The sequence below is a fragment of the Amblyraja radiata genome, chromosome 19 (genome assembly GCF_010909765.2).
Source record: "Amblyraja radiata isolate CabotCenter1 chromosome 19, sAmbRad1.1.pri, whole genome shotgun sequence".
Classification (NCBI taxonomy): domain Eukaryota; kingdom Metazoa; phylum Chordata; class Chondrichthyes; order Rajiformes; family Rajidae; genus Amblyraja; species Amblyraja radiata.
Genome location: NC_045974.1, coordinates 7,914,053 through 7,926,549, shown reverse-complemented (window position 1 = coordinate 7,926,549; position 12,497 = coordinate 7,914,053). Strand labels below are relative to the sequence as shown.

General features: G+C 44.1%; 1 protein-coding gene across 3 annotated transcripts in view; it reads left to right on the top strand.

Annotated features, from left to right (window-relative positions):
* Positions 1 to 8,242, top strand: part of LOC116983777 (beta-parvin) — a 41,706-nt gene extending 33,464 nt beyond the window's left edge. For all 3 annotated transcript variants that reach the window (XM_033037596.1, XM_033037598.1, XM_033037597.1), the window contains exons 10-13: positions 1,246 to 1,314; positions 3,148 to 3,249; positions 6,258 to 6,330; positions 7,996 to 8,242. In XM_033037596.1, coding sequence (XP_032893487.1) covers positions 1,246 to 1,314; positions 3,148 to 3,249; positions 6,258 to 6,330; positions 7,996 to 8,072 — 321 coding nt within the window. In that variant the 3' untranslated portion in view covers positions 8,073 to 8,242. The remainder of the gene's footprint in view (positions 1 to 1,245; positions 1,315 to 3,147; positions 3,250 to 6,257; positions 6,331 to 7,995) is intronic.
* The last annotated feature ends 4,255 nt before the right edge of the window (positions 8,243 to 12,497 follow it).

Sequence of the window (12,497 nt, the reverse complement as noted above, 5' to 3'; positions counted from 1 at the left end):
AGTAATCCTCCGTTAGTTTCGCCACCTCCAATGTGACCCCACCACTCGCCACATCTTCCCATCTCCCCCCATATCTGCCTTCCGCAAAGACCGCTCCCTCCATAACTCCCTTGTCAATTCTTCCCTTCCCTCTCGCACCACCCCCTCCCCGGGCACTTTCCCTTGCAACCGCAAGAGATGCAACACTTGTTCCTTTACCTCCCCCCTCGACTCCGTTCAAGGACCCAAGCAGTCGTTCCAGGTGCGACAGAGGTTTACCTGCATCTCCTCCAACCTCATCTATTGCATCCGCTGCTCTAGATGTCAGCAGATCTATATCGGTGAGACCAAGCGGAGGTTGGGCGATCGTTTCGCCGAACACCTCCGCTCGGTCCGCAATAACCAAGCTGACCTCCCGGTGGCTCAGCACTTCAACTCCCCCTCCCACTCCGTCTCCGACCTCTCTGTCCTGGGTCTCCTCCATGGCCACAGCGAGCAGCACCGGAAATTGGAGGAACAGCACCTCTTATTCCGCTTGGGGAGTCTGCATCCTGGGGGCATGAACATCGAATTCTCCCAATTTTGTTAGTCCTTGCTATCTCCTCCCCTTCCTCAGTCCCCCTGCTGTCTCCTCCCATCCCCCCGCCTTCGGGCTCCTCCTCCTTTTTCCTTTCTTGTCCCCGCCCCCCCCCACCCCCGATCAGTCTGAAGAAGGGTTTCGGCCCGAAACGTTGCCTATTTCCTTCACTCCATAGATGCTGCTGCACCCGCTGAGTTTCTCCAGCTTTTTTGTGTACCATCGATGTAAAGGATGTTGGCCCTTTGTTGGCCTGGGCTTATGACCACCTATTGCACCATTTCTAGCTTTTATCCCTCTTGGTAATCGCACTTGTCATCTCCTATTTACTCTTCTCCAGGTGAGATGGTCCAATTTTCAGCTTTGTGTCATTAAGCCACACCTTTTCCTTACCCTACAGAATGTTTTTCCCTTTCTTCTCTCTGCTAACCTCTCCCCCCCCCCCCCCCCCCCCCCCCCACCACTCTCCCTCCCCATCTCTTCTCTGCAACTTAAAATGTGTTTTTATGTCTTTCTTTTCCAGTTCTAATTAAAGGGCATTGAGATTAAATCCTAATTCTGATTCTTTCTCCGCAAATGTTGCCCAACTTGTGGAGGACTTCCACAAATGTTCTATTTGCTACAGCCTATCTTGATTTGAAAATGAATAGAGCTATATGATTTTGTTTGTTATTATTTTGTTTTGCCAGTCGCTTATCACCTTTGTGAATAAACATTTGAACAAACTCAACTTGGAGGTGACAGAACTGGAGACACAGGTAGAAATGTTTGAGAATGGTTTCTAATTGTTTTTCAGTAAGCTGTTCAAACAGAGCGACTGATTGCTTGATAAAAATATTCCAAACACCCTCACCTTTGATAAAGAACACTTTATGATTAGTTCCTTCAATAATAGACACTGGTTCTATTTATGGTTCATATCTATTTATACTTCAGACTCTCACCTGTTTAGTTTAGAGATACAGCACGGAAACAGGCCCCTCGGCTGGACCAAGTCCGTGCTCACCAGCAATCCCCGCACACTAACACTATCCTACACATACTAGGGACAAATTCCAATTATGCCAAGCCGAACAAACCTGTACGTCTTTGGAGTGTGGGAGGAAACCGGAGATCCAGGAGAAAACTCACGCGGGTCACGGGGAAAACGTACAAACTCCGTACAGACAGAGCCCCTTTCGTCAGTATCGAACCTGGGTCTCTGGTGCTGTAAGGCAGCAACTCTACCGCTAAGCCACTGATGAATCGTGTTCCTCCATGTTGGAACAGCACAGGGCTTCAGTATTCATCACCAAGGATGACTTGGTTGCACCACCACAGGCTTTTCGGGTGCCCAAGGACTTAAGTGCCACACTAGTTCTAAGGCAAGCATTAAATGAACCATCATCAGCAAAAAACATTCCAGCAGTTTATTTTGTGCTCCACATTCCATCATCTTGTGGCTTCAAAGATGGACCTACGTGACCCACCCTCTGTTATCTGTGCAACAGACAAATGTGATAGCATTTGTAGAAATGACCATCACACAGTCCCATCGAAAAATAAGCCCATTTTCACACTGAGGACACCCTACATATGGGGAAATAAGTGCGTATGCCTGGATCCCCAATATGCAATCTGCAAGAATCATTTGAGAAGAACTTTACAAAATCCATAGTTGTACCTAAAATCATGATGCTCTGGTGATTGTGTTGTCGAAGTAGAATAAATTGCTAGTATTTCATAGAGTCATACAGTGGTGAAACAGGCCCATCAGCCCAACTTGCCCACACCGACCAATGTGCCCCATCTACACTAATTCCACCTGCCTGTGTTTTGCCCATATCCCTCCAAACCTATCCTATCCATGTACCTGTTTAAACATGATAGTACCTGCCTCAACGACCTCCTCTGGCAGCTCCTTCCATACACCCACCACCCTTTGTGTAACATTTTTTTACCCCTCGGGCTCCTATTAAATCTTTCCCCCTTCACCATAAACCTAGATCCTCAGGTTCTCAATTCCCCTACTCTAGGCAAAAGACTTTGTTTACCCAATCTATTCCTCGCATGATTTTGTACACCTCTATAAGTTTACCCTCTTCATCCTCCTGCGCTCCAAGGAATAAAGTCTTAGTCTGCTCAACCTCTCCATATAGCGCAGGCCCTCAAGTCCTGGCAACAACCTCAAATCTTCTCTGGACCCTTTCCAGCTTGATAATGTCTTTCCTATTACACGGTGACCAAAACTGAACACAATACACAATAAGTGTGGCCTCACCAACGTCTTATATAACTGCAGCACAACCTCCCAACTTCTATACTCAGTCTTTAAGAAGGAACTGCAGATGCTGGAAAATCGAAGGTACACAAGAAGGTCTGAAGAAGGGTTTCGGCCCGAAACGTTGCCTATTTCCTTCGCTCCATAGATGCTGCTGCACCCGCTGAGTTTCTCCAGCTTTTTTGTGTACCTTCTATACTCAGTCCTCTGACTGATGAAGGCCAATGTGCCAAACCGCCCTGTCGCCCTGTCAATTGTGAGTAATATGGATTGAGTTGCTTGCTTTGTTGAACCAAAGCATTGTTGTTCTAACATCTTTACCTGATGTCAGTTTGCAGATGGTGTGTACCTGGTGTTACTTATGGGTCTTCTTGAAGATTATTTTGTTCCTCTCTACAATTTTTATCTGACACCAGAAAGTTTTGAACAGAAGGTTAGTATTCCAACTGCATCGAAGCATTATTAAATCAAAAGCCCATGGGATTATTGAGGATGTTGCTTCAACGTGGCAATGAAGGTAGCAACAATTTATGCACCACCATCTTTTGACATTGTAATCCCCCTGTCCCACTTGGGAAACCTGAACGGAAACCTCTGGAGACTTTGCGCCCCACCCAAGGTTTCCGTCCGGTTCCCGGAGGTTGCGGGTGGTTGCCAGAGGTTGCAAGTAGTGGAAGCAGGTAGGGAGACTGATTAAAAACCTCCGGAAACTGCACGGAAACCTTGGGTGGGGCGCAAAGTCTCCAGAGGTTTCCTAAGTGGGACAGGGGCATTATTATGGTCCCTCATGCTGTGCTGGATTTAACCTGTTCACTGCCAAGATTTTGTTTTCACTTTGCGAGGATGTTGCCAGGACTAGAGGGTGTGAGCTGCAGGCAGACGTTGAGCAGACTGCGACTCTATTCCTTGGAGCGCAGGAGGATGAGAGGTGATCTTATAGAGGTGTATAAGATCATGAGAGGAATAGATTGGGTAGATGCACAGAGTATCCCCCGCCACGGGTACCATGTAGTCCCGTGCTACCTGCTCCATGGTCGGATAGTCGGCGACTAAACCGTCTCCCCACCTGGTTTTCCAGGTGAGGAGGGGGCTGTGGACCCCCAGCAGTACCAAAAACAGGACCTGCCAAAGGGCGGATGAGCCTCTAGCGTGCCAACGGCCATCCACACTTCAGTAGAAGTTGTGATCACTGTCGTACATTGCATTGTAAGGAATGATGATAAAACACACACACCAAAACCCTGTACTTCCAGCAGCGGAGGTCTGCAGGAACTGGAGGACAGAGATGTGTGGTGCGTCCGTCACCGTTCCCGTTGGAAACCAGCACCACTGCGTCGCTAATGTTTTCAACGATGAATGAATGAATGAATGAATCTTGCCCAGAGTAGGTGAATCGAGGAACAGACGACGTAGGTTTATGGTGAAGGGGAAAAGATTTAATAGGAATCTGAGGCGTAACTTTTTCACACAAAGGGTGGTGGGTGTATGGAACGAGCTGCCAGAGGAGGCAGTTGAGGCAGAGACTATCCCAGCATTTCAGAAACAGTTAGTCAGGCTCATGGATAGGACACGTTTGGAGGGATATGGACCAAATGCGAGCAGGTGGGACTAATGTAGTTGGGACATGTTGACCGGTGTGGGCAAGTTGGGCCGAAGGGCCTGTTTCCACACTGTATCACTTTGGCACCACAGTGGAGAGAGTGGAGAGCATAAAGTTCCTCGGTGTTCAAATTACAGACAGCCTCACCTGGTCCAGGAACACCACTGGGACCGTCAAACGGGCCCATCAGCGACTGCACTTCCTGAGGAAACTAAAACAGGCCTCACTCCCCACCAACATCCTAAGGACTTTCTACAGGGGTACGGTGGAGTCTGTACTCACGTACTGCATAAATACGTGGTACTCCACCTGCAACTGCTCGGACAGGAAGGCTCTGCAGAGGGTAGTGAGGGGAGCAGAGAGGATCATTGGCGTCTCCCTACCCTCGGTACAAGAACTGTTCCAGAGCCGCTGTCTGAAAAAAGCTCAGAGAATTGCTAAGGACAAACTGCACCCCCTCCACATACACCTGGATCTCCTGCCATCAGGCAAGAGATATCGAAGCATCAAAGCCCGGACTACAAGACTGCTAAACAGCTTCCTACCACAGGCTGTGAGGCTGCTAAACAGTCACTCGGTACTCATAGTCACCTGATTCTGCGGCTTGGCATGGACACTTTAATAACTGGCACTGACCACTCAAATCAGCTGCCCCGGACATTTTTATGATTGGTTTTACTGTATTTTAACGTTGTTGTTTTACCTGCTTTTAACTATTTATACTGTTCCATCAGGGACTGGATTGTTTTTAGTGTTATTATGTGTGAAATGTTTTAAATTTCATGTGCGATGCTCCGGTATTCCCTGGGAAACGTCTTTTCATTTTGCACTGTACAACTGTTGCTTGCAAGATGACTAATAAAGGTTGATAGATTGATTGATTGATTGATTGACTCTATGGATGAATATATATGGGGGTGGCACTGAACAGGCTGATTGTGGAGGTGAACATGAATCTATTATCCAGAATTTGACAGAAACTTTTTATTTTAATGTGCGAGTAAATAAGATCTAATGAAGAATTGCGCACGGCTTATTTTACAGATGCTGCATGCATGTGAAATGTGCTAATTAAAAATTAGGCTTCTACTCTGATTAAGTTTTACACTTCTTTAGTTTTTCAAATCTTTAGTTCCGTAAATACGCAATTTTTTATTCACTTGACCTTTATGAGAGCTATAAATATGATCTGTCATGAAGCGGTGATGCAACTGCACAGGTTCTATATTTGTTAACGATAAATTAAAATTTCAGGTGTTTATCTGGTAGCTAGTCAATATAAACATCCACAGTTGGTCTGCTGCATTTTCTGTTTATTTCCCTTACTAAATCTGTATGGTGTGGTTAGACTCTTAAGCCCTGGATTGACATCAAAATAAATTCTCATTTTCAAGGAATTCATTCTGTTTTGGCTTCTTGAGTGAAGCCAGTTTTAGTTTGGAGATAGATACAGCGCGGAAACAGGCCCTATGGCCCACCGAGTCCGCACCAACCAGCGATCCCCGCACATCAACACTACCCTACAGCACACACTAGGGACAATTTAACATTTATACCAGAGCCAATTAACCTACAAACCTGGAGTGTGGGGGGAAACCGAAGATCTCGGTGAAAACCCACGCGGTCACGGGGAGTACATACAAACTCCGCACAGACAGCACCCGTAGTCAGGATCGAACCCGGGTCTGTGGCACAAGTGCTATAAGGCAGCAACTCTACTGTTGTGCCACCGTGCCGCCCATGAGAATGACGACTTAACGAAATTACCTTTGTTTCATTTTTATTTTACTTTGAAGTAATATCACACTTGAACTAACAAAAACTTATTTTGTTTTGTTTAGGTCCATAATGTATTGTTTTCCTTTGAGCTCATGCAAGATGGAGGAATTAAGAAACCAAAAGCTCGACCAGAAGGTACAATTCATTTTAAGCAAAACTATCATCTGTACAACGGAAGCTTAGATCTCACATCATTAACTCAATTTTCCATATCTACAAGAAGCAAGGGTATCAGCAACATTACATTCAAAAAGAAGTAAAAGTTTTTTAGGCACAATGCTAGTGACAGGTTCCAGAACACTAGTCAATAGTCGAGACTGTTTTATTGCCAATGAAATAGGACTTGTTCAAGATAAGATCAGTTTGGTATTCATTTGCTGCCTTTCTTGCTCTTAAATTCCATTGCCACAGATAGCTGTGGAGGCCAAGTCAATAGATTTTTTTTTTTGCAGGAGAGATAGATAGATTCTTGATACGGGTGTCAGGGGTTTTGTCGAGAAGTCAAGAGAAGGGTTAAGAAGGAAAGATAGATCAGGCATGATTGAATGGCGGAGTTGACAAGACTCGATTGGCCAAATGGCCGAATTCTGCTCCTAGAACTTGTGAACTTAAATGCTGAGTGGGTGGTACAATATAGCTTTCTTCTGAACCACCCACCATCTCAGGAGCTAGTCCTCAGACTAATTGATTCACTTCACATGATCGGCTCTGGGACTAGATAACATCCCAGGAGTTTCATTGAATTCCCGCACTTACCTGAAATACCTGTAGCTCCAGCCAAGATGTTCCAGTATAGTTGCAGTAGAGACAACCACCCAACAGTGTGGACAGTTGGCCGATCTTTCAGGTCAAACCCTGTCCACGCAAGTACCACTCAGTCAAAGTAGTATTGACAGCGTTATCTTCTTCTTGCATATGGCGTGCACAGCCTAAAGTTGTAGGTCGACTTGTTCCGTTTGATCTTGTTTGTGCACGTCAGGTTGATTGCATTAGTCGAAACAGGGTGGACCACGTGAAGATTGCAATCTCCCACCCCGACAGCGTTATCAAGTGGCACTTATTCGCCCATAACCTGCTCATTCCATGCCTGGTTTAAGTTTTGTGAGAAGGAACTGCAGATGCTGGTTTAAACCGAAGATAGACAGAAAAAGCTGGAGTAACTCAGCGGGTCAGGCAGCATCTCTGGCGGGTCGAGACCCTTGGAAACGTTACCCATTCCTTCTCTCCAGAGATGTCGCCTGTCCCGCTGAGTTACTCCAGCTGTTTGTGTCTAAGGTTTTGTGAGAACCACTGGGCTCGAGACTCGTCGCAGCCTCGGTCCAAGCGTGGCGTGAATGAGCTCAACCTCGGGAGATGGGATGAGAGCGACTGCCCTCGTTATTGGGGCAGTGCTTGACCGAGTGCGACAGTCGGGAACTGCGGTGAAACCGGTCCAATGCCCACCACGGAGAAACACCCCACTGGTTTATATTTGTACGTCGCACTATGATGTCCGTTGGTTGTGCTGTTTGGCATTCAACCATCAATACTGTGTGTGACAGTAACACCCCCACAAATTCTTGCCCTTCGTGGTCAGTTCACAGTTTACCCCTTAAGACGGAACCAGATAATTGGAACGCACGAGTGCAAAGAAACTGCCTGCGTTCTGAAATCCCCTTGTGTCACATTGCCGAGTACTGCAATATTGTAACGCAGCTGTGATTTTCTTTGCTCTTTCTCCACCATTTCCCCCCCCCCCCTAGATTATTTTAAATCTTGTTATCATTTTCACAATAACTGAGATGTACATTCTTTCATCAGATGTGGTAAATTTGGATCTGAAGTCAACGCTCAGAGTGCTTTACAATCTATTCACAAAATACAAGAACGTGGAGTGACGGCCAACATAACCACGATGTGCTCAGACAGAAATATTACCAGTTAATTACCGGGACTGATTCCTAAGTACATGTGCCTTACCAAGTTTATATTAGTATCACTTTCTTGTTTTTTTTTTTAATTGGAAGATGCCATTTTGTGATTTCTTAAACGAGCAGTGTTTTCCCTCTCTCTGGGTACATTTCCTCCTCCGAAACCATTCTGCCTTCCTCAGAGGCCTCGAGCATGATATTATTGCACCACCACTGGAACTTGGCTCCTTCTCTATCTTTCACCCTTTATTATGAAGTGAGTCTCCACTGTCAGATGCAGCTTCACTATGCAGAGTATTGGGCCATTCTCTGGCCTGTTTTAATTGCGATAGAATGTATAATCTCCACGTTTGTAACTTTCCGAGGATCAGGCAGTCTAACAGAACACAGACTTCCGTCATTGGCCAAAACCATCGTCTTCAAAGGAAGAAGGGTTCCGACCCGAAAAACGTCGCCCATCTTATTTCTCCAGAGATGCTGCCTGACCCGCCGAGTTACTCCAGCACTTTGTGTCCATCTTCCTTGAATGTTGTTATTGATTACAGTTGGAGGAATCCATACACAAATGATGGGTAGAAATTTAACGCAAGCGTGGTCCTCCGCGCCAAACTCCAAGCAAACTTTGTGAACAAAGTTGCTATTTTTACTAGATATTATTGTCATGAAATATGAATGTTCTGCTCGCCTATCATTTAACCCCAAGGATGGTTGAAATTAAGATTAAACAGTCAGACAGTGGGCTTTGATCCTGTGTTTAAGAAGGAACTGCAGATGCTGGAAAATCGAAAAGTGCTGGAGAAACTCAATGGGTGCAGCAGCATCTATGGAGCGAAGGAAATAGGCAACGTTTCGGGCCGAAACCCGGAAGGGTTTCGGCCCGAAACGTTGCCTATTTCCTTCTGGGTTTCGGGCCGAAACGTTACCTATTTCTTTCACTCCATAGATGCTGCTGCACCCGCTGAGTTTCTCCAGCACTTTTGTCTACCTTGGGCTTTGTTCCTGTACTGTGCTGTCAACTTGCGTAGTCCTTTGCTCCAGGCCTTACAGCTGAAGGGGTGAGCAGACATCCTTTTAAGCTAGAATTAAGGCATTGTGTGATAAACGGCTCCTTTCCCGAATCGGGTATCTCTACAACTGTGCAGGTGAGACGTAGAACTTTGAAGATGCAGCCTCCTGTATGTCGCTACTGCATTACTGTGAGCAGAGATCCCTTATCACAGCACCAATGCAACTTGTTATTATTATTATTATTATTATTAGTGTAATCAAATGATACTTGTGTCATTACTGCAGCATCACTGTAAGCAGAGGCCCCTAATCACTGCACCAATGCAACTCATTATTCTTATTAATGTAAACACATAATACTTGTGTCATTATTTGCAGTGGGGTATTGCACAAGATCGGAAATTCCACTTGTACATTCTACCCAATTCTAAGGAGCATGTGCGCGTTCCTTAAAGCTAAGATAAGCGAACATGTATTGTAGAAGAAGAGCTGGGCTTGGTATAAGTGTAACTTGTCCTGAGTTTGTATAGGATACTGTTAATCTGCGGGGATCCTTGGCAGTGCAAACTCAGTGGGCGGAAGGCCCTGTTTCCGCGCTGCATTTCTAAACTAAACTAAACTATGAATGACAAATAGCGATCTGTGAGCAATTGTCAATGTTAAATGCAACGACAAACAATTAATGCAATGATGATAAAGTTTTCACCCAAATGCATTAAATTCCTCTTCAAATATCGCACATCCGAGCTGGATATTGAGCTTGAGAAACACATGCGTGGTTGCTACAGTGATCCCAGTTTCACAGATCCTAATTTAATGCACCAACGAGTTGCGTTTTGAGAATAGTAATAAGTACAGGCTCAAAAGACTAAATTTAAAAGGAACTTAATCATTTCAGTATATCGATGTATTTTATTGACCCTCTAGTGCTGTGAAATGTAGTGAAAGGGAATGAAAATAATGACTGCAGGGGAAACTGAAGTATTAATGTGTTCTGCAACCAATTGGTGGCACTGCAGACTGCAAACTACAATTATGTCTTCAAAGACATTTGACTGCAGAAAACCACCTGCTCTTTGGGTGATCAGCATGAACTCTCGTGTCAGAAGTACTTTGACATGGATTTATGCAACTGTATGAAATATTTATTAAGAGTCAAAATATTCCCCTCGATATTGTTGATAGAAAGAATACAAAGTAAGAATGCATTGCTCAACTTGTAGAAATCTCCTCATTGACAGGAAGAATTTCGCCTGCATATAGGGTCACAATCACATTAAGCACTGGCTGAAGGGTGGTGTTAAGGCTTTACAAGAAGCACACTTGTATAGGTCTCCAATCTGCATCCTGTTCCCTTTAATGTCATAATCCAGAGGGCACTCAGCAATCTGGACTGAGCTCAGTTTTAGTGCTTTTTTATGAGCCTGCTGATTGATTCTTCCAGAGTATCGTTGGAGATAATTAAATTAATTACTCGTAAGCCACGGTGGCATAATGCTAGAGCTACTGACTTACAATGCTGGAGACCTGGGTTTGATCCTGACTACAGGTGCTTGTCTACGTTCTCCCCGTGACCTGCGTGGGCTTTCTCCACGATCTTTCAGTTTCCTCCCCCACACCAAAGACGTACGTTTGTACGTTAATTGGCTTGGTGTAAATGTAAAAATTGTCCCCAGTGTGTGTGTGTAGGGTAGTGTCAATGTGCGGGGATAGCTGATGGGTGAGGACCCGGTGGGCTGAAGGGCCTGTTTCTGCACTATGTCTCAAAACTAAACTAAAAAAAATTAAAAGCCTTTTTGTGAACCTAGGACCCGAACAAAACTTCCATTGTGTGCATTTTCAGAAAGTGTGTTATTAGATATTAATATTTCTATTTTCCTGCAAATGCTTCTCTATGATTGCATTGTAAACTCTTTATACATTTATAATTGAACGGAAGTTAAAAAAAAATCAATACAAATAGACTGGCTGTAAAATAATCACATGAAAATGATATTTGAGCATTGGAGAAAAAGATATTGCTTGCAGTTGTGGCTAAATTTAATAATGTGAAGGACAAGTGGCAGAAAATATCTTACAGCCTTAAATTTATAAATTATATACTTTATCAATTGCAATAAATTGTTATCATTGCATGATATTGCCACGTAAGGTGCCAGTTGGAAGTTACTAATTAACTGGACGGCTAACTTGCAGTGATAAGCAATAATTTACTTGAAGTACGTTTTGAAGAAAATAATAATTTTGAATGTAGCTGATGTAGCTAATTTTACTAAGTTATAGTCACTGGACAATTGCATATTACTTGAAGTTTGTACGTTAGGACTGTAGGTCCCCCTTTCAGATATTGAACTGTATTAATTCAGTAGAAAGATTAGTGATGGGTTTTTTTCTCCTAACTTAATAATTTTAAATTATTTCAGCGTGTGAAGTAAATTTCTTCGGAGTGTATGTCACCTTGAGATCTTTCCAAAAATTATGCTATTTGCAAACTAATTCTCATGAAATATCTCCAGCCCGAACTGTTAGCTCTGTTTTTCTTTCCACGGATGCTTTCTAACCTATTGTGTTTCCTACCTTTTCTGTTTTTATTTGAAATCACCCTTCTGCTGATACCTCATTGTTCCTGAATTTCAATGTCATAAGTGATAGGAGTAGAATTAGGCCATTTGGCCCATCCAGTCTACTCCGCCATTCAATCATGCTGATCTATCTCTCCCTCCCAACCCCGTTCTCCTGTCATCTCCCCATAACCTCTGAACCTGTACTAATAACAAATCTATCTCTCTCTGCTGTAAAAATATCCACTGACAGCCTCTACAGCTTTCTGTGGCAAAGAATTCTACAGATTCACCACCCTCTGACTAAAGACATTTCTCCTCATCTTCCTAAAATAATGTCCTTTAATTCTGAGGCTATGAACTCGAGTCCTAGATTCTCCCACTAGTGGAAACATCCTCTCCACATCCACTCTATCCAAGCCTTTCACTATTCTGTACGTCATAATTTTCTAAAGGTAAACCCAGTGCTGCAGGAACTCAGTGGGTCAGGCAGCATCTCTGGAGGAAAAGAATGGGTAACGTTTCGGATCAAGACCTGAAAAGTCACCTATCCCTTTTCTCCAGAGATGCTGCCTGACCTGCTGAGTTACTCCAACACTTTGTGTCAATCGTTGGTACATACCAGCATCTGCAGTTCTTTGTTCCTATTCCATAATTTTCTATCCTGCACTGCATCAAATCCAACTCATTCATCATTCCTTTGCTCATTTTTCTGCATGTTTCTTTATCTTGAGAACTGATTCTTTGGGAGTGTAAAAAAAGTGTTCAGAACAGACGGGTAAATGATCAATTATTCAGTTCTGCTGTAGGTTGAAGTAGCAGT